The following is a 22814-nucleotide window of genomic DNA, read 5'->3' on the forward strand; positions in this document are numbered from 1 at the left end:
ATTTCCTTCAAACAATTATCTTTAGAAAATAAGTGCTCAAACATTAGACGGGAAGCAGATCTTGAGATCCTAAACGATCGTGAAGCCATTTCTCTAGAAGAAAACTGATCGAGAACCTTTTCCAAGGTATAATGAAGACGATTAACGTAGAATTTTAAAAATGTTTAATTGAGGGTCCGACACTAATTGAGTTGATGGTAGTTGTGATCAATGGGGCAACTGGGCAACCATTACGCCTCAATACGGAACAGAGTGTTACGAATAGAACACTGTATATTTATTGATCTAATTTGGTCTAGGATGAACCAATTAATACCCTCACATATGAGGTAAAGATAGTTAAACCTGAATGAAAATTACAACAGTTCAGTAATTAGGGGCTATTTAGAAAGTCGCTCGTCCTCACAGCAGTTTTCCAGCTTGGCAGTCTTTACCTGAGATGGGCGCTCCTTCCGTAATATTGATTGACAGAACTCCTTTCACTGCGTTACGCACACATGAGGCTGCTCGCTCAGCAGCTCCCTGTTGTCGGGTTAGAACTCAAACCCGCTGACTATCACGCAGCTTGACGACTGCACACTTGGCTCGACTCCAGACAAGTCCGATTACTTACACAATCATCTCAATAAAATTAACTTACAATCTGACTGTTCCACGCACTGAACTATTCAACGCGTATCACTCGACAATAACACAGTACGACCAACACTAACAACAAGGACAACATTTCAACATTACTCTTCAGCACACCACTCCAACACACTGACAATTCTCTCCGACAGTCCACCGCAACGTCATTCTTCCAACACTCTGACACTGACACTGAATTTGCCTTATTCGGGGCTAGCTTCCTTTTGTATCGTTGGTAATGGAGTAAGTTTACTAGAATTTTCGAACATTCGAGTTTCGCCTCCCAGAAAGTCCACGCAGACTCAGACGAAAGCACAATACAAGGAGAGGCCGACACATGCTATCGGGCCGGCTGGTAGGTCATCGGCCTGATTCATTCATACCTTCCAGGAAATACCAAAGGGGGCAACATCAGGGCTGACAGTCGCAAGAGGGAAAAGGTGGAAGAGGTACGACGCTTCGAAGAATGAGGATATCGGCAAAAGAAAGGTAAGGGCCACGAAGGGCGGAAAAATGGACGACCCTCTAGGCCTAGTAAACTTAGTACCGTCGGGGTCAGAAGAGATCAAGAGTTGTTTAAGGGAGATCGGATAGGAAAAGTGAAAACCTAACCCAAGTGGAAGCAATACCACGTTCAATTAGACCCAATATTCGCCAGTCCACTTTTCCCCCAATTTGAGAACCGCGCGTTTCACCAGGTGGACGGCTCTTACGACAGGCATGGGTACCGTAAATATATTCTACCACTCCCACCAACAGGGGATACACACAAATTCTAATTTTAATTCTAATTCATGTGGTTGAACAATGTAGGCCTATGGTAAGAGTTTCAAATGCTCATGCTTCCATCGAAATCGGAGAACACTACTAGGATTAGGGTTGGACTCCCGAGTACGTTAACATTTTCACATTTTCACCTTATTCTAGTTTAGAAACATATAAAACTAGATCATATTATTCCTTGCCACAGATCATATGAACGTTTAGTTCAATTGTAGGCCTATTATTCACTAATCTTCTATTGACTTACTCATCCAATTATTATTACTATCGTCGGAATGAGAAGATAAAATTAAAGTTAGGTATGAGGTCCATGGATGAAGCTGTTTGTATCAGCCGGCTCCAGAGGTGGGGACATGTTCAGCAAATTGAGAAGGAGAGATTACCCAGTAGGGCGGTCGACTCGTCCGTGGAGGGTAAGAGAGCCAGAGCTAGACCAAGGTGACGGTTCTTAGACTTAAGGTGGAATTATTTAAATATTAATTTATTATTTAGCGTATGGCAACGCATTGGAATAGGCCTATATAAATTATTGTGCCCTTTCGGTGAAGTCCTTCAGATCACCCGAGTATGACGTAATACTACACTGCTGCACAATGTATTCGATGGTCTGGGGATAATAGATAATAGTGGTACTAAACGAGATCATACAGTTACTTCCAAATGGAGGATTGTGGATACGCTTAGTTAATTTACAGAGGCTTGCTGACTGAACGGTCTATAATGAAGTAGTATTTTATTATTACTATTATTTATTTATGTATTTATTTATTTATTTATTTATTTATTTATTTATTTATTTATTTATTTATTTATTTATTTATTTATTTATTTATTTATTTATTTATTTATTTATTTATTTATTTATTTATTTATTTATTTGTCATAAATCTGTACAGAGTTCTCCTCCATTTTCACAGACACTATACATATGTGAATATAAATGCCTGAATAAGTTTTTTTAATGATTCCGTGACTGAATTAAATTGTCATGCATGCATGAATAAATGAATGAACGCTTCTCTCCCAGTCACGGATAGCCACCAACTGAGGAGAGAGCATTCGGTTCGCAGAATAAATGCATGGATGGGATTATGCATAACTACCACCCGGTCGTGTTATCCACCCCTGGTGAGAAAAGGAGCCACCTTCCCAGGGATAACACTCCCGGCCCTTTCTCTTGAGGCCCAAGCGGAAGACCCCACCTGATCTAATAGCTGTCAAACACTAATTTCTCACCATTCCCTAATTTCTGCAAGGCACACGTAAGCGGAAATCCCGCTCCCCATGTGCCCCCTCCCAATTCTTCTTTCTCTGTTGCATTTAGGTCACACTACATATTCGATTGGGATAGGCCCGTCCTATCCCGTCCTACTTCGGTTATATCCTTACATAAGTGTATGAATTAATTAATTAGCTATAATTCCCTGCCTAAATTAGTGCTTCCTTGCACAGGCGGATCACCATTCCACATGCAAGGGCCACGCCTAAGATTTTATCTACATGAATGTATGAATAAGTGAATTAATTAATTAATTACTGATTCCCTAACTGTATTGAGGAAACATGTATGGATGGATTTATGAATGGGTATATGGATATTCATGCATGCATGATAGGGGCGGAAACTCTTCCCTCCCAGTACGGATAACCAGTAACTGGGGAGAGAGCCCTTATTATGAATTAAATAAATGATTGAATGAATTATGTGGAACGAGTAGTGAATTATTATTATTATTATTATTATTATTATTATTATTATTATTATTATTATTATTATTATTATTATTATTATTATTATTATTATTATTGCCAAATAACAAAACTTAATAATCTAAACTTACAGGGGATGTTAGTTTAAGTCTGTGTACTGTGTACAATGGCTGTGTTTTGCAATGGAAATCAAAGGTGACCTTATGTTCCCGGTTAACCCTCTCAGAAGAGCACGCACGCAAACTTATCTCTCTAGAATCAGTTGAGCATTCTCGCAGTACGGATACATACACATTAAACCATTTCTATCTAATTCTGTCAAGACTGTTCACCTTGCCTGTAAAGTGATTTATTCCTACCTTCGAAGACGATACTCTATCACAGGTCTGCGAAGTGTGCCGTTAGCAGGTTGAAGGTTCTAATTATAGTACTACCAAGAGTTCAAAACGAGACTACTTTGGTCAAGTCTGGAAACAACAATTATACATTTGGGAATGAGTTAGTCACAAAATTTCTTCATACTTATTATTATCATTATTATTATTATTATTATTATTATTATTATTATTATTATTATTATTATTATTATTTCCACCTCCATAGTGCAACGGCTAGTGCTATTAGCTGCCGTCCTCGAAGGCCCGGGTTTGATTCCCAGTAATGCTAGAAATTTAAGTTTGACAGGAGGACTGGTAGACTATGTGGTTAAAAATGTACATGCAGGTCACATTCATTGAGAGAGTACCTGAAAGGAGCTCTACCATTTCGGAACAAGGACACGAATTAGTCCGGCTCAATGGCCGGGAATCGAATCCGGGACGCCCTGGACCAAAGCTTAACACACTAACCCTTTAACTATGGAGTCGGACTCATTGGTTAATTTCTCTGGTCTAAAGGCTGACTGTTTGTGCTGTTACGCCATATTATTATTATTATTATTATTATTATTATTATTATTATTATTATTATTATTATTATTATTATTATTATTATTATTATTACATCCCTATGCCAAAAAGACCATCCATAGCAGCTAATGGTCAGTTTTGTTACCGCTTCCAACTGACCTTCACAGTCACTTCGAATATTTTACAGCTGTTGTTTATTAGTTCGTATGACGTGTATGTTCCTGCCCTTAAAATAATAAAATTTAACTTTGCACACGCATCAGAGATTTTCAACATTCCTCGTTAATTGATCAATTTAAACTACGAGTTGACTTTTTGACTCTGAATGGTGAGAAGACTTCAAAATTCAGTTTATGTACGTGCTTCGTCTGGACGTAGCCTGCGTTCTTGAGTCTTCCGCACCGTGCTCGATAGCTGCAATCGCTTAAGTGCGGCCAGTATCCAGTATTCGGGAGATAGTGGGTTCGAACCCCACTGTCGGCAGCCCTAAAGGTGGTTTTCCGTGGTTTTCCATTTTCACACGAGACAAATGCTGGGGCTGTACCTTAATTAAGGCCACGGACGTTTCCTTCCCACTCCTAGCCCCCTCCTGTCCCCATCGTCGCCATAAGACCTATCTATGTCGGTGCGACGTAAAGCAACTAGGAAAAAAAGAGTCTTCCGCAAGTAGAGATTTGTTCAGAAACACGATGCATTATAGATACGTTTAACATTGCAACCGCTTCTTCTTGGATTGTCGGTGGAGGAAGTACTTCGCGGTTTCGTATAACAGCCATAGGACAGATAAAAGGACAGTGGAATTATTATGGACCCCTGTTGATGTTTGCAGTAGTGATGGGCAGTCTGAGACGAGGTCTCGATATTTCTCGATATTTCTCGAGGCTAGCACAAGCACTATTTCTCGCAAGAAATTTCGAGAGATCTCTAGAGCGTTGTCCCCGCTTTGTGTGGCGAGCAGCGTGTCGTAGGCCTACAGGTAGCCGGAGCTGAATGTTGTTTGTGCCAAGCATGCGAATAACAAACCACGCGCCTACTCCATTCTGTAAATGTGTGTCAACAAGAGACTACGGCGTTCATTTCTACCGAGGTCTATTTTGACGCAATAGAACATAATTATAAAGGATACGCATTCTGGCAGGTATACGAATAAATAGGCTAAGTACAGAAACTGACGGCTACTGCAGGTACACGTACCTGGATGCTAGAGGCGTGCATTATTCGAATCGAGACAAGGCAAAATGCGTCTTGCAGCATCTGCAACCACCATTACACATGAGTGGAATGTGTAATCTAAAATGCTGAAGTTTGCTCCAGTGCTTTCGACATGTAAGTGTACATCGTTATCAGACCCCACATTCAATATCATATGACCACTGCTTGTGTTTACCGATATTTTTGTGACGAAGTAAATAATTCCTTACAATGTTATAGATTATTCGCGTCATAATTAGGTACTTCGATATATGACGGTGCAATGTGTAATTGTGTCTAGTTGTACGCGACAACTTGAAGACGATGTCCGAAACCCAACGTAAGTCGTGGATGTCGGTTAGTTTGAAGAGATGTCACAGAACACAGCCCGCTGTGCTGCTTGTTCAAAAGAAATAAAATATGTCGGCAGAAATACTTCTGGGACGATCCTGCACTTAAAAACGCATAATATCAATGAAGAGGAATCGTCACAGAACACCTCCGGCCCAGTCTGCATTCACAAGAAGCTACCCTCTCGATAACGATTGCGAGGTATCCAGGTAGATGTACATCCTATCTACAGTTATTAACAAATTATACGGGTTATTCAGCCAAAAAGTCCACCTGAAATAACTCCTCAACAGTTTAAAATACTGTCATTCTGTTTTCACTTTCGTTAATGGTATTAAGGAGCTCATAGTTCAACATTAAGTGCTCTCCTAGGCTTTTGACAAAATTTATCGTCAAACAGGTTACCATATGAGAACTGCTGATGATATAATATGAAGCTTACGTTCTTAGTTTCTGGGACGTCGCACAGCTCGCAGCACACGAGAATCGGTCTCGAGAGTGTTGCCCATCACCCTTGTCGAAATAATTGGAGCAAACTCGGGAATTTTAGATTACACGTTCTACTAATGTGTAATGGTGGTTGCGTGTGTAGCAAAGCACATCTTTTCCCGTCTCAACTTTGAATAATGTACGTCTCTAGTACCCAAGTAGGTGTAGGCCTACATCCTATCTATAGTTATTCACAAATTATGCATGGTTATTCAGCTAAGATGTCCACCTCAAATAAGTCGTGAACAGTTTAAGATACTGACATTCTGTTTTCATTTTCGTTAATGGTATTAAGGGGTTCATAGGAAACATGCAGTACTTTTCCTGGCTTTTGACAAAATTTATTGGCTCACATGTTTCCACATGAGAACGTTATTTCACGCAATAGCTGCTGATGATATACTATCAAGTTTACACTCGTAGTTACTAGTACGCCGGACCGCTCGTACTACAGGAGAATCGGTCTCGAGATTCTCGTGAGAGTCTCGAGATCTGCGACGTCAGTCTCGGGAGTCTCGTGCGAGAGCGTTGCCCATCACTAGTTTGCAGTCAGCACTATTCAGCCGCAACAGGTCAACGAGGAGAAGAGGAGGGTTTGGCATATTTTGAAGACTTCTACAGGATTTCTTATATCAGAGTTGGAGGAATTCTCATAGGGACTAGGGGAAAATTCCAAAATGTATTATCGAATTCTTCAAACCGCTTGAATTTGCATAATGGTTCTATATAGAGCGGTTTTAGTAATTAAATGACCGGACAAATAATCAGATTATATTTCTATGAAGAATCATTTGACTGCCATATTAATGATTAAAATATTCCAACCATTGTTTATAATGGTTTGAACCCTTTGTTATTTCGGCACCCTACCGTTGTAGTAACTAATGAATAGGTTACATAGCCTACTAGACGAAACAGCTCGGCTTAGTTTTTCTTGAACATATGGAACCGGTTAGGAATTAAATGTCTTCTACTCGTACCTTATGCGACATCTTGCAGCAATTTCTTGTTCATACAGATTTCCCTGTACAGCGTAAAAGAAACCAAGCAAGTTGGCTATGCGGTTAGGGCACGCAGCTGTGTGTTTGCATTCAGGAGATAATGTCGGCAGCCCTGAATATGGTTTTCCGTGGTTTCCCATTTTCACACCAGGCACATGCTGGGGCTGTACATTTATTAAGGCCACGACCACTCCCTTCGCACTCCTAGCACTTTCCTGTCCTATCGTCGCCATAAGGCCTATTTGTCGGTGCGACGTAAAGCCAATTGTAAAAAAGAGGCAGTAAGTGTATCTTATCTTAAATACAGTTTACCCTTCTATGTAGAGAGAAGTCCACTTCTTCAATAATTTTTATGAAATGTTGCTGTATTGTATTCATGGTAGTCACGCCGATATTATCGCTGGAGAATGTCGTATCTGAATGGTCCTGCTGGCCATGTTCGTTTGAGAGAAAAGGACAGAGCGGTATGACGGAACACGTAATAGTTTACGACCAATTAGAGACATCCCTGCTCACAAGACAACCATATTGCTCAGTGCCATTAGATAGAAATTGTTAGAACAATGTTTTTCAAGTTATTAAATTGTATACAGCAAAAGTAATAGCTTAAGCCATGTAATTATTACAGCTAGATCGTTAAATAAAAGCTTTAAAATGTCCTTAGGCTGTAGCACATAAGAACATCTTCGAAGTGAGAACAGCTAGACTTCAGCGGCGGTTAATGAGAGACGGCATAATCACAGTACAGTTGTCCAAACGGCAGCCGTGTAGGTCTACCGGCTTATGAAAGCGGGGATAATGCACAAACTAGTAAAATTCTTTAACATTGTGCAAGATACGTAATAAAAATGATGTATTCACGATAGAAGTGTTTTCAAATGTTGAAATATCTTCTTACATTAAGATACATAAGTTGCTACATTCTAACGACAACCTACGTCTGAATTATGAATGGTAGAGTATGTCGATAATAAGGAACTCTGTGGCTTTGAAAGGGGCTGAATCACAGACTGTTGCACATCCCATGGACTGAAGAAGGAACAACTACATCCATCATCAACGTCCTGGGAATTAGTTAGTAATTGTATTACATTATGTATGAGAGATGCTTAAGTCATTTTGGTCATGAGATATAGATAGTGAGAAGACACCTTGAAATACTACCGCACTGAGCCGAGATCGAAGACCCCAGCTTAGGCAATCATTTCAGCTACTCAACCTGGCCTCTTAAAAGAAAAGACATTCTCCTATATATTGCTTTAGTTATTTTTGAAATTCATTTTTTTCGTTTCTGTCGCAGAAATGACGTTTGCCACAGAAATATTCGCGAAAATTACGTATCCTATCATAAATCAGCCATATTTATGATGAAACCTGCACATGCAGCTGGGTTCATCCTTACGTCATGTTTAGCATTTTCCCTAATAGAGATACCCAGACCTGCACATATTCATTCGTAATTCACTGTTATACTTAAAGTACTGATATAAATGAGAAACACAACTCAGAAGAAGCATGCGCAACTAGAAGTAAATATTAACATAGAATGGACGCACCTAACATCGAGATAAACTATTGCTATCTAGATGTAGTAAGAAGAACTTTATATCAAACGTATCACAAAGGCCAAGTGGCAATCCTAGGCGCGGTAACTGTATGCGGAATGTGTCCACGCAATGTTTAATGCAACTTTCCGAAGACTGCGGGCTTGTCACCAACGAGCAACATGGCGTCTCCAGTCTGTAAGTTCTTCTCACAGTATTGTAAAATTGACGTTCAATGTTGGTTTTTATTATAACGACAAATTTAGTCGCTCTCCAAGTAGTCAGTAAATCCGGAAATTCCTGTTCTGTGGTATGGCAGGGACATCTCATCCTTGAATTATTACTTACCGATTCACTTCGCAATGTTGTGTGGTCACTTCTTTCTTATTGGAATTAGCTACGAGCTGCAGTGCTATATTTTGGAATTTACTTGTCGTTTTGTAGATCACACAAGACAGATAATAAATGGCCCTGAATTAAATTTAAGTCGTGATATATCTCTCAAAACCAAAACGCGTAGCCAGGTTGAAACAACGGATTATATTTGAACTTTAATCTCAAGAAGTATTGGACGTAGTTAATACTTGACTGGGTGACCGGCTGGATGATCTTGTGTTGTTCACAAGGGAAGAAAAGAAGGAAGATAAATTTTGGTCACCCTACCACAATAAACTGTTCCCTTTGAGGCTAAAAATGTATCTACGCACCATAATTAATGTTTTTTCATGTCCTTTTAAAACTCTCTATATTATTGCCTTCAATGGAAAACATTTTTTTTTCTTGCTATTCGCTTTACGTCGCATTGACACAGATAGGTCTTATGGCGACGATGGTATATGAAAGGGCTAGGACTGGGAAGGAAGCGGCCGTGGTCTTAATTAAGGTACAGCCCCAGCATTTGTCTGGTGTGAGAATGGGAAACCACGGACAACCATCTTCACGGCTGCCGACAGTGGGGTCCGGACCTACTAATCCCGGATGAAAGCTCACAGAGCGCGCTCCTATCCGCATGGCCAACTCGCCCGGTCAATGGGAAACTAAGGCCATCACGTACATAAAATCAAACTTTATTAACCTGTAATAATAATAATAATAATAATAATAATAATAATAATAATAATAATACCTAAGATCAGAATATCTCGAAAAATCATGATCTTCTCATGACTTGAACATGTGCCACTCCTTGAGCAACTTTTTTTTTCTAGTTGTTTTACGTCGCTCCGACACAGATACGTCTTATGGCGACGATGGCATGGGAAAGACCTAGGAATGGGAAGGAAGCGGCCGTGGCCTTAATTAAGGTACAGCCCCAGCATTTGCCTAGTGTGAAAATGGGAAACCACGGAAAACCATCTTCAGGGCTGCCGACAGTGGGTTTCGAACCCACTATCTCCCGATTATTGGATACTGACCGCACTTAAGCGACTGCAGCTATCGAGCTCGGTCCTTGGACAACTGAACTGAACGATGATCTGACCGTGTCTCTAAGCAGCTCGTTCAAGAAAAATGTAAGTTCAGGACCTGGGTACATGGGTTTAAAGGATCTTTTCGGAAGGAATGGAAAGACGACCTGATGCAAAGTGGTCCGCAGAACTGCATTCTCCATCAAGATGAAGGAATACTCGAAATCCAGGAAGACTAAGTGTTAACCGTGATCCTAAGAGGCCAAAATGATATTTAATAATAACAATAATAATAATAATAATAATAATAATAATAATAATAATAATAATATAATAATAATAATAATAATAATAATAATAATAATAATAATAATAATTATAATAATAATACCTGAGAATTAATTCAGATGCATGTCTTTACCAAGGCGGCATATTTCAACCAAATGTTGGGGTTTGACGAATCTTGTGGACAAACATTCATAGTGCACGTTTCACCATATTTGGCCGTTAGTGCATATTTTTTGACTTAAATGCATATTTCTGCTTGTTCTGTCTCATTTGCGTTATTTTCATTCCCGGCGCACATAAAGCAAGCCAACTTTAGATAACCCTGCAAGTTGGTGAAGGAACGACGGGATCATTTGTGGAGTTCCTAGAAGAGTTATCCTGACAAGCACCTTCTTAAGTAGCCACACCCTCTCCCTTTCAGTATTCAACAAACAAAGGAATAACCACAATTTATACTTACACACCATTGTCATTTGGGCTACCGCCTTGCGATACCTGCAAACTCATCACATCAGTAAGGAAGTCAAGAGAAGATGCCGAAAGATGGATGTGCTAAGAAAATGCTCATATCACAGTAGATTTAAGGATAAACCTGACTTACAAATGATTGAAGTATTGTATTTTGCCAAGTATGTAACAAACAACTATACGGGCTTACTTATTTCTGTGTTAATATTTGTCGACAGTTCTTCGTCGTGCTGGTTGGTTGCAGATACAAATGCGGTTCTCAAACATTAATTATATCCGTCATAATCCGGAAGAAGACAAACACCTTAATTTAAAATAATGAAAGAGAGGTTGTCATCAGTCATTTTAATCCCAAGTAACTCCTCTCGTTTATTTTCCTTTCTCAGGTAAAACGTGAAACATATCATGTTCCAAGTAGTGTAACTCATGGAAACAGTACCCCGTAAGAGAAATTAAAATTATAAAGCAATTATTTCTGAGTGGTGTAGTACCCGTTCACGGAAACAAAGAATTTGCCGTTAAACTGTGCACAGCGACCTTAGCTGTAGTGATTCGATTCAGTTTCAATCTTCTATGAGTATAAAAATTACATTGCGATGTTGAATTAGTAAAAGAAACGTGATGCCAAACAATTCAATGTTACTCCATGAAGTTCCCGTTTTTAGTGCTTACTTCGAGATTTTTCTGAGCTCATGTGCATGAATATCTGAAGTTGTTTAGTGCACATATTCTCAGGAATATTAATAATAGAGGAAATTGGGTAGATGAACTGTTAATGTGTTCGCGTGAACAGAACTCTTCTCCTAATTCCAGATAATCGGAAACTAAGGAAAAATTATTAGTTTGTTGTAATTCAAATTGTTCTCATTACAGTCCGTTCTTTTTGTCTTTCTTTCTTTCTTTCTTTCTTTCTTTCTGTCTTTCTTAATCCGTTTACCCTCCAGGGTTGGTTTTTCCTTCAGACACAGCGAGGGATCCCGCCTCTACCGCCTCAAGGGCAGTATCCTGGAGCGTGAGACTTTGGGTCTGGGAATAGAACTGGAGAGGAGGACCAGTACCTCGCCCAGGCGGCCTCCCCTGCTATTATGAACAAGGGACTTGTAGGAGTATGGGAAGATTGGAAGGGGTAGACAAGGAAGAGGGAAGTAAGCGGCTGTGACCTTAAGTTGGGTAGCATCTCGGTATTTGCCTGGAGGAGAAGTGCGAAACCACGGAAAACCACTTCGAGGATGGCTGGGATCGGAATCGAACCTACCTCTACTCAGTTGACCGCTCTAGGTTGAGTGGATCCCTTTCTAGCCCTCGTAACACTTTTCAAATTTCGTAGCAGAGCCGGTAATCGAACTCGGGACTCCGGGGGTGGCAGCTAATCATACTAACCACTACACCACAGAGGAGGACTTGTCTATTACTACATTAAACATCACAATTAGATCTAAGAAGTACTTTATTCACATTTCACACGTTATCAGTTCTTTTATAAGTCCCAGATTTTAAACAATGGGTATATTTAAGACAAACATGTAACCTACCCTTCATTATTTACATTAATGCCAACTTTATGTTCTTTCATTTTGCTTTGTGACATATTTTTGTAATAGAAAGTAATTTTTTTGTCTATTCCGATATGATTGACTCTTCATTTAATTGACAAGTGAAATTGTTTCCTTTTTTATTTTAACCTTAGATTCACGATCAAGATGTTTGATTCTAAGTGATTCTGTCTCTCAGCAGCCTTTTAACCGACAAACAATGGAAGAAGCACATCTGTTAACAAATCCTTTAAAAATACGTTCCCTCGAAACAAGCCTTTGTGTTCGAAACGGACTTTCAACCTATTAGGTCGTGTTACGTACACTTAGTACGTTTTGAAGAGATGTTAAGTACAGAACAAAAATGGCCAACCAGACACCAGTGGGATCCGAACCCACAGCCTCCCGATTTCGCGGCGGTTGCTCTACCAATTGAGCTATGGTGGCCTAGGCCATCTTTGTTCTGTTGGAAAGGATCTAAGCTACAGGTCTGGCACAACTGCCATCACACTGTAGAGTGCGTTTAAGTCGCCCCTTGAGGGCCAAGTCAATATATTGAATTGTATTTCGCCCTTACTGAACAGAACATCCCATATATCTTTTGAGTTTACACACTATTGAAGTCTTCATCGACATCATTTGGAGATAAGCCAGTTTTCGAATATATGATAACGGCAAGTTGGCTAATCGATAGTAAGAATGGATTTCAGTTAGATGTCTATAGTCTCAGGAGCTGAAACTCCAATGGTCTGGTTTGAAAGAGAAGAACAAGCCTCGCATGTTGCAGGAATGTCCGGGCAGGTCAGGTTGGGTTGCTGGGAATGTGGAAGAACCTAAGAAGCTATCGAGACAATGGCTGGCGGACTAGGGAATTCTGCAGCACCTGCCGACAACTTGGAGCAAGAGTGGGCTCAGTGCTTCTCTTCCCACAACAATGAATTATGACAGACCGTTTAGCGCTACATTCCTACCAGCTTGTTTCCAAAATTGATGGATGTATTATACGTTCCACTTTCATTACCGACACACACTCTCAGACACTGCAGCCATGCTACTTACAAATATGCTCCATGTGGTTTCACAGTGTTTCCTTTCTTTCGTCTCCAATCTCAGTATTCCATAAAAGTGCTCCATTGTTAAATAGGCCATTCCTTTTCTTCACCCGTACGATTTATGTAGAACATTTAAATTACGCTGGTATGTCAGTTATACAATAAATTTTGTCGGCCATATATAAACAGGGAATGTTTTGATATACGCATTTTTGTCACGATAAGATACGCTTCGCGGAATACCTGGAACTGGAAATAAGCGTTTAACTTTGAGTGAATATCATAAATAATTCAGAGAACGATAACAAATTGGTCACGTAGTCTACAGTTTATAATCATAACAGCCTCAAATTGGCATTTCATTTATTCGTTTGCTAGTGAAACCGTGACTCTGTAACTGGTATTTCTACCTCGACTTCAGAGAACTCCGCGTGACTTACTCGTGGTTATGGTATAATGTTACGAGGCTAACGGAACACAAAAACCGACGGAAGCACCGGATGTTGCAGTGGACTCATTCAGGCCTCCCGCGTCATTTCAATCTGAGCAATCGCAGACCAAATATAGATGACAAATATTGCGTCTAACTGTAAGTGAATGCCGACTCTCGTGAAGGAATTACGTTTATAATGAATGGATCAATTTACATTTCTGCTCTGAAGAATGATATTCCTACATAGCCTCGTTCGAAATTACTGACTTCATCAGTCCTCCAAAATCCCTGGCATACACTTGTCTAATTCACGAACTTCCGAACGTCGATGGGATACAGAGAAGAGAACTGTAAGCAGGCCTAGTTAGTCTAATCTGTAAGTTCTTATATAGGTCTGCAGCGAATGACATACATAGCAGGTAGGTTTTTTTTTTCTGAGGCTGTTTTTACCAGCCTAGTAGGGTCATGGGTGCGAGTTATATCGCAGATATAAACTTGGCCCAGTTCTGCGACTAGATGCCCTTCCTACCCATATGGTGAGGAATATATTCACAAATGCGTGTTCCTGTTTACACTGATGGTGATGTGTCGTGTGTGAATTATGGCAAAAACTCATTCTCTGATCCAAAGGAGTTAACTAGACGTGATTAAAATCCCCGAAACAGGTAGGAATTGAACCCGGAATCCCCGATACGCTGACCATTCAGCTAAGGAAGTGGATGAAGGAGAGACAAGTTACTGGGTACCAATTTTGCCACGTGAATTAAAGAAAGGGACAGTAACAGATTTCATTCCTTCTGCTCATTCTACCAAATTTGAAATGTTCATCGCTGAGTTCTATCGCTGTAACAAACTACAGTAGTAAATTATATTATTCATTTTACGCCCCACTACCTACCTTTTACGGTTTTCGGAGACGCCGAGGTATCGGAATTTTTTCCTGCAGGAGTTTTTACATGCCAGTAAAGCTTCCGAAACGAGGCTGACGTATTTGAGCACCTACCACTGGACTGAGCCAGGATCGAACCTGACATGTTTGGCTCAGAGGGCCAACGCTCTACCGTCTGAGCTACTCAGCCCGGCAACAGACTAGTGGTGTGCTTTTGTTGCAGATTGCTCTTGTTTTTTAGATTCTCACCAGTCACAATCATTGTAACAAACTGTCCGGCTCCATGGCTAAATGGTTAGCGCGCTGGCTTTTGGTCACAGGGGTCCAAGATTCGATTCCCGGCAGGGTTCGGAATTTTAACCAGCATTGGTTAATTCCGCTGGCACTGGGGCTGGATTTATGTGACGTCTGCATCATTATTTCATCCTCATCACGACGCGCAGGTCGCCTACGGGTGTCAAATCAAAAGACCTGCACCTTTCGAGCCGAACATGTCTTCGGACTCCCGGCACTAAAAGCCATACGCCATATAATTTTCTTTGTAACAAACTGGTGATATTCTCGTCTTGTTTCAGGTTGTTCGCCGTTAAGCGGTGCGGTCGCTGTCAGGCCGGTATTTCTGCCAGCGAGTTGGTGATGCGGGCGCGAGACTGTGTTTATCACCTGCACTGCTTCACGTGCGCTTCTTGCGGTGTTGCCTTGGCCAAAGGAGACCATTTTGGGATGAGGGATGGGCTCGTCTACTGCCGTCCCCACTACGAGCTGCTCTACAGCCACGACGCCTACTGCGGCATGGGTGTCGAGCTGGAGGCAGTCTTCCGGGCCGGCGGGTCGCCTTCGCACTTCTTCAGCGGAGGAGGCGTGCAGAAGGGCCGGCCGAGGAAGAGGAAGTTGCCCGGCGCTGACGAGACGACCGATCTTCCCGTCTCCATGCGAATACCCACCGCAGCGCTCGGTGAGTAGCTGCACTACGCTAAGGCTCGATTCAGTGCCACTTACTTCCAGCATATCAGTAGAACCAATGTTATTCCTTACATACATGTCATGAACGACTGAGTGTGCGAACACGTCATCCAGCATTCACAAAGACATCAAACTGAATCGCCGATATCAGAATATATTTTTAAAAGTAAAAGAGCACCCTAACATGAATGCTAAAGGAGGTGTATTTGATATGTAGGTCTACATATCTGATGGACAGTCGGATACAAAAATTTTCACTCTCACAAAGGCTTTGTTAACTTCAACATCGGAAAGATTGTTTACTTCGAGTATTTAATTCTTTTTCATGTTTGCAAAATAATAACTTATTTTTACGTCACACTAACTACAGTACTTTTGCAATTTTCTAAGATGTCATGATCCCGGTATTTTGTCTCGTAGTAGTTCTACCAACCACATCCGGGCGAATGGAGCGGGACATTGATAATGTTTTTTTGTTTTGTTTTGTTTTGCTATTTGCTTTACGTCGCACCGACACAGATAGGTCTTATGGCGACGATGGGATAGGAAAGGCCTAGGAATTGGAAGGAAGCGGCCGTGGCCTTAATTAAGGTACAGCCCCAGCATTTGCCTGGTGTGAAAATGGGAAACCACGGAAAACCATCTTCAGGGCTGCCGAGAGTGGGGCTCGAATATGAGTAGTTCTACCGACACTAGGCTGGCGTATTAGAGCAGGTTCAAATACCATCGGACGGAGGCAGGATCGAACCAGTCAACTTGAGCTCAGAAAGCCATTGCTCTATCGTCTGAGGCACTCAGGGTGGTATATATAAGTTTGCTTATAACCGAGAGAAATTCAAAATAATTGAAGCTCACATTGATAGCTACAGTAGTAGCCTATAAGACGAAGCTCATGGGAATAATTACTTAAAACCTAAAATCGTAAATATCTCCGCTATCATAAGCTGTACGAATATTATTATTGCCAAAGGACCTAGAATATTTTAAAAAGTATCCTCTCCTATCACTTTCACAACATACCACCCGTACGAGTTCGTAGTGCTATGTGAATACGATGCTGCAGTTCTGTTGGTGAAATTATATCACGTGCTCGAGTAACCTCAAATATAATATAATATAATATAATATAATATAATATAATATAATATAATATAATATAATATAATATAATATAATATAATATAATATAATATAATATAATATAATATAATATAATATAATATAATATAATCCTATCCCTAACTAAAAAACCCACTGAGAGCCCTGGAAGTGCAAGAACGGAAATTCCTGAGAAGAATAATAGGGCCAAGGATCCTACCAGATGGAAGGCGATGGTACAAACCCAACAATGAGCTCTACCAGCATCAAGAAAACCTCATAGATGCCATCAGGAGAAAACGTCTGACATTCTATGGACACCTATACAGAATGGATCCTAATAGATTATCCCATAAGATCTTCAAGGTTGCTAACAAAGGCAAAGCTACTGGATTCAACTGGACCAAACAAGTGGACAAAGATCTTGCAGAGCTTAATATTAATCAAGCCGCCATTACTGACAGAAATGCATACCGTTTAATGGTCAAAACTAAACCTTTCCTAACATCCCTTACATCAGCTAGCCACAAAGAAGCCGGGAATTGGTCAGAGGAGCGCAGGAAAGAATTCAGCGAGAAAATGAAGGAATACTGGGCCAACAGGAAGGCTCAAGAGGCCACTAAGAACACAATCCAGTATGCTAAAAGGGGCAGACGAAGACAAAAACACAGCTAGAACACAAGCACCGTGGTCCACAGATGGCCTAAACGCAAAGAAGAAGAATATAATATAATATAATATAATATAATATAATATAATATAATATAATATAATATAATATAATATAATATAATATAATATAATATAATATAATATAATATAATATAATATGTAATCATTATCATCATCGCCAGTGGCTCTACTGTACAGCCGCCCATCCTGGACCTCGGCTATCCTCGGCAGCTGTCCACCGGTCCTTCACTCTAAGTCTCTTTTCATTCTCCCTCAATCCTTCAGAGTTCAGGTCTTTCACATCTCTTCCCTCCTGGGGTGTATTTTATAATTGCCTTATTTGTTCATCACTACTCTCTATACACGCCCTACCGAGCTCGATAGCTGCAGTCGCTTAATTGCGGCCAGTGTCCAGTATTCGGGAGATAGTAAGTTCGAACCCCACTATCGGCAGCCCTGAAGATGGTTTTCCGTGGTTTTCCATTTTCACACCAGGCAAATGCTGGGGCTGTACCATAATTAAGGCCTCGGCCGATTCCTTCCCACTCCTAGCCATTTCCTGTCCCATCGTCGCCATAAGACCTATCTGAGTCGGTGCGACGTAAAGCAACTAGCAAAAAAAAAAAAAAAAAAAAAAATATACACGCCCTCGTCATCTTAGTCTGTATATTTTAATTACGTCACAGCGTCAGGCGATCTGTATTATTCGCAGAGCTCCTTCTTCCTTAATGAGGGCGTAGATTTTCAATATCTTTCTTTCAAATGATCCAATTCGGATATATCAACTGCATTAGCATCCTCGTCTCTCATCCAGCTTTATTAAGGTTTTATAAAATTAAAATCCTGGTTTTAAACGTGGTAGTGATAGTTGGATTTCCGAATGATAGGGAAAATTCTTTTTAACACTCTATTTCGTACGATGTGGGCATGTGAAAGATCTGTAGTTCTTCTAGAAGTGCCATATCTTCAATGGCGTTCAATGTGATCCGGAGCTCCCTATTAACAGCTGTTCTAAATAAGCCAGCTGATGAAGTATTGAACCACTGACACAGGTTGCCCAACCAGGATCGTCACCCAGGCCCTCTTCTTCCATTTATTTTTCCTTGATGTATGATTTGTTAGAAATATATTTCTCATTACGAATTATGTGGCCAAATGTGGCCTTTCTCTGATTGTCTTTGTAACTTCTAATTGTTTTTTCATGCGACGTAGTTCGTTTTTCAATTGTAGGCTATTGTATAAAACTTTGAACATACGAAGGTAGCACGAGAGGTCGAAGGCATGTAACCGTTTAATTATTACGGCCATTAGTGTCCATGCCTCCTCACCGAAATACAACGTGGAGAAGGCATGACATTTAAGGCTGGGGTTCTAAAATGAAGGTTACAGATTGCATAATAGCTCCCTCAATTCGGACTTTTTTTTAAATAATTTGCTTTACGTCGCACCGACACAGAGAGGTCTTAAGGTGACAATGGGATAGGAAAGGGCTAGAAGTGAGAAGGAAGCAGGAAACCATCTTGAGGACTGCCGGCAGTGAGATTCGAACCCACAATCTCCCGGATGCAAGCTCACAGGTGCGCGCCCCTAACCGCACGGCCAAGTAGCCCGGTGGACTTTTATTTCTTGACATTGGTCCCATCTCTCATTTAGTCAAAATCGTAAATAATCAGTCCTCTATAGGCTACGCTTAGCAATTGTTTCCCATTGACATAGATCGGATTATAATTGTCACACCTCTTACTTATGACTATCGGTATCACTTTTGTTTTCAGCCGGGCTGAGTGGCTCAGGCGGTTGAGGGGCTAGCCTTCTGACCCCAACTTACTGGCTCAGTCCGGTTGTATTTAAAGGTGATCAAATACGTCAGCCTCGTTTGTGTAGATTTAGTGACACGTGAAAGAACACATGCGGAACTAAATTCCGGCACCTCGGCGTCTCCGAACACCCTAAAAGTAGTTAGTGGGACGTAAAGCTAATAACATTATTTCTTTTTTCAGTGTATTAAGATGTTTTCTATATCTTTCAGTGGTACTCAGGATACTACTCGATCAACTATTCTTTGCAATCCTTCTGCACTATCAGCGAGTAGTTGATGAGTGATATCTTTAAAAGTAGGAAAGATCACAAAATGAAGATAAAGTTCGGATTCAAGAGGACGAATTGGGGCAAGTATTCGTTTGTAGGAAGGGGAGTTAGGGATTTGAATAACTTACCAAGGGAGATGTTCAATAAATTTCCTATTTCTTTGAAATCATTTAAAAGGCTAGCAAAACAACAGATAGGGAATCTGACACCTGAGCGACTGTCCTAAAGGCAGATCAGGATTGATTGATTGATTGATTGATTGATTGATTGATTGATTGATTGATTGATTGATTGATTGATTGATTGATTGATTGATTGATTGTGGTGATGATGATGACGACGATAATTTTGTTTAAAAGGGCCTAACATCTAGGTCATCGACCCCTCAGCGAGTAGTAATGAGCCATCTACTTATCTGAAGTTGTTAATAATTAGGTCCTCATTTACAGAAATGCCATCCCCTACACCTTCCAGAGTCTCTCTGAAAAACTCCTCGAAGTGTTTACTGGACAGAGATCTGATTTACTCTACTATCTGGTAGAGTTGGAAAGTCAAAATTGAAGCGCAGACAGCATAAATGGCATCACGTTAAAATGGTAGATGAGGAAATACGGTTATGATAATTATTATAGTGGGTGTAACAAAAATACGGTACATATTTTCAGGAATACTATAGAATCCTCATAAACTGGAAAGAAAAGTCATCTTATGAATATTGAATTTTCACGACCACATTGTAATCGAAAGCGACTTTCAACCTATTAGGTCGTGTTACGTACATTTAGTACGTGTTGAAGAGATGTTAAGTGCAGTACGGTTCCCACTGGTGTCTGGTTGGTCATTTTTGTTCTGTACTTAACATCTCTTCAATACGTACTAAATGTACGTAACACAACCTAATAGGTTGAAAGTCGCTTTCGAAAGTCATTTTATCTTACTATAGGCCTATATAAAAATGGATGTATGTATGTGTGTGTGTAAATGACACATCTCCTCCTAAACCACTGGAGCAATTTCAATGAAATTTTGAACACTTATTATCTGCTATCTGTAGACGAGCACTGTGAGGGTAAGCTACCTCTAGCCCCCTTACGGGTGGGGGTTAGGGGGGTCAGGAAAAAATCGAAAATAGTGTCGAATCCATAGTTTTTGGGGTCGCTGAAGTGAATACTGACACTCCCGATTTTTTAAAAGTCAATTGGGTGGTGGGCGAGGGGGGACTGATATAAAAAAATTAAACGAAAATAGTGTCGAATACATAGTTTCCGGGGTCATCGAGATGAATTGTACACTCCGGATTTTTAGCATCAGGAGACATACCACGTGGGGGTAAGACAGCCCAGGAAACATTAGGGGCGGGGGGCAAGGGGGGTCAGATATACAAATTAACGAAAATAGTGTAGAATCCATACGTTTCAGGGTCGCTGAGATCAATAGTGACACTCCGGATTTTTAAGTCCAAGTTCAGCCCCTTTGGAGTGGGGGCGAGAGGGGGAGTGATATATAAAATCTATCTGTACTATATATAAAAATGGATGTATGTATGTATGTGTGTAAATGACACATCTCCTCCTAAACCACTGGAGCAATTTCAATCAAATTTTGAACACTTATTATCTGCTATCTGGAGACGAGCACTGTGGGGGTAAGCTACCTATAGCCCCCTTAGGGGTGGGGAATTACGGTGGTCAGTTAAAAAAATAATCGAAAATAGTATCGAATCCATAGTTTTTGGAGTCGCTGAGGTGAATAGTGACACTCCCGATTTTTTAAAAGTCAAATCTCGGCTCCCATTTGGATAGGGGGCGAGGGGGGACTGATATATAAAATTAAACGAAAGTAGTGTCGAATACATAGTTTACTGGGTCGTCGAGGTGAATTGTACACTCCGGATTTTTAGTATCAGGAGACAAACCACGTGGGGGTAAGACAGCCCAGGAAACCTTAGGGGCGGGTGTGGGGCAAGGGGGGTCAGATATACAAATTAACGAAAATAGTGTCGAATCCATACTTTTCGGTGTCGCTGCGATGAATAGTGACACTCCGCATATTTAAAGTCCAAGTTCAGCCCCCTTTGGGGTGGGGGGCGAGGGGGAATGATTTATAAAATTAAACGAAAATAGTGTCGAATACGTAGTTTTCAGGGTCGCCGAGGTGAATTGTACACTTCGGATTTTTAGTATCAGGAGATAAATCACGTAGGGGTAAGGCAGCACAGGAACCCTTAGGGGAGGGGGTGTGAGGGGATCAGATATACAAATTAACGAAAATAGTGTCGAATCCATACTTTTCGGGGTCGCTGCGATGAATAGTGACACTCTGGATTTTTTTAAAGTCCAAGTTCAGTCCCCTTTCGAGTGGGCACGAGGGGGAGTAATATATAAAATTAAACGAAAGTAGTGTCGAATACATAGTTTTCGGGGTCGCCGAGGTGAATTGTACACTTCGAAATTCTAGTATCAGGAGACAAACCACGTGGAGGTAGGACACACCAGTAACCCTTAGGGGCGGTTGGGGGGGCGAGGGGCTGAGATATAAAAATCATCGAAAATAGTGTCGAATCCATACTTTTCGGGGTCGCTGAGATTAATAATGGCACTCCGGAATTTTATAAAATTCAGCCCCCTTTGTGGTGGGTGGCAATGTGAGAGTGTTATATAAAAATAAAGGAAACTAATGTTGTATCCATAGTTGTCGGGGTCGCTGAGATGAATGGTGAGACCCCGGATATTTTATAAGTCCAATTTCATCCTCCTTTCTGGTGGGGGGTGAGGGGATTCAGATTTAAAAATAATCGGAAATAGTGTCGAAGCCATAGTTTTCGGGGCCGCTGAGATGAATAGTAACACTCCCGATTTTTTAAAACTCAAAGTTTTACCCTCTTAAGGGGGAGGGGGGAGTGGGATATAATAATGATAATCGAATATACTGCCTAATCCATAGTTTACCGGGTCGCTGAGATGAATAGTAACATTCCGGATTTTTAAAGTCCAACATCAGCCCCCTTTGGCATAGGGGGTGAGAAAGGGTGAAAAAATAAATTGTCAAAAATGACCGAGATAATGGACATGTGTATGTTCCCGTATGACTTTCAAGTATGACTTACTACCTGGAAAACGTACTGTGCGAGTAAGACGCCCCTAGAACCACTACGGAAGCGGGTGAAATATAATCCATATTAATAAATAGAAGTCAGTTCGGCGCGATCTATATATACTGTACTATATATATAAATTAAGGCATAAAAATTAAAACAGAAGTGAATTAATTAGACCATTCTAGGCAGCCTAAAAACTTAAAACTTGCTACCAGACAAAC

General features: G+C 40.7%; 1 protein-coding gene across 1 annotated transcript in view; it reads left to right on the top strand.

The window, feature by feature from the left end:
- The window catches only part of LOC136865079 (LIM/homeobox protein Lhx9-like), a 197055-nt gene that overhangs the window by 39774 nt on the left and 134467 nt on the right, over window positions 1–22814 (top strand). Inside the window, exon 2 of the mRNA XM_067142385.2 lies at window positions 15251–15630. Coding sequence (XP_066998486.2) covers window positions 15251–15630 — 380 coding nt within the window. The remainder of the gene's footprint in view (window positions 1–15250; window positions 15631–22814) is intronic.

Source organism: Anabrus simplex, chromosome 1, assembly GCF_040414725.1.
Source record: "Anabrus simplex isolate iqAnaSimp1 chromosome 1, ASM4041472v1, whole genome shotgun sequence".
NCBI lineage: Eukaryota > Metazoa > Arthropoda > Insecta > Orthoptera > Tettigoniidae > Anabrus > Anabrus simplex.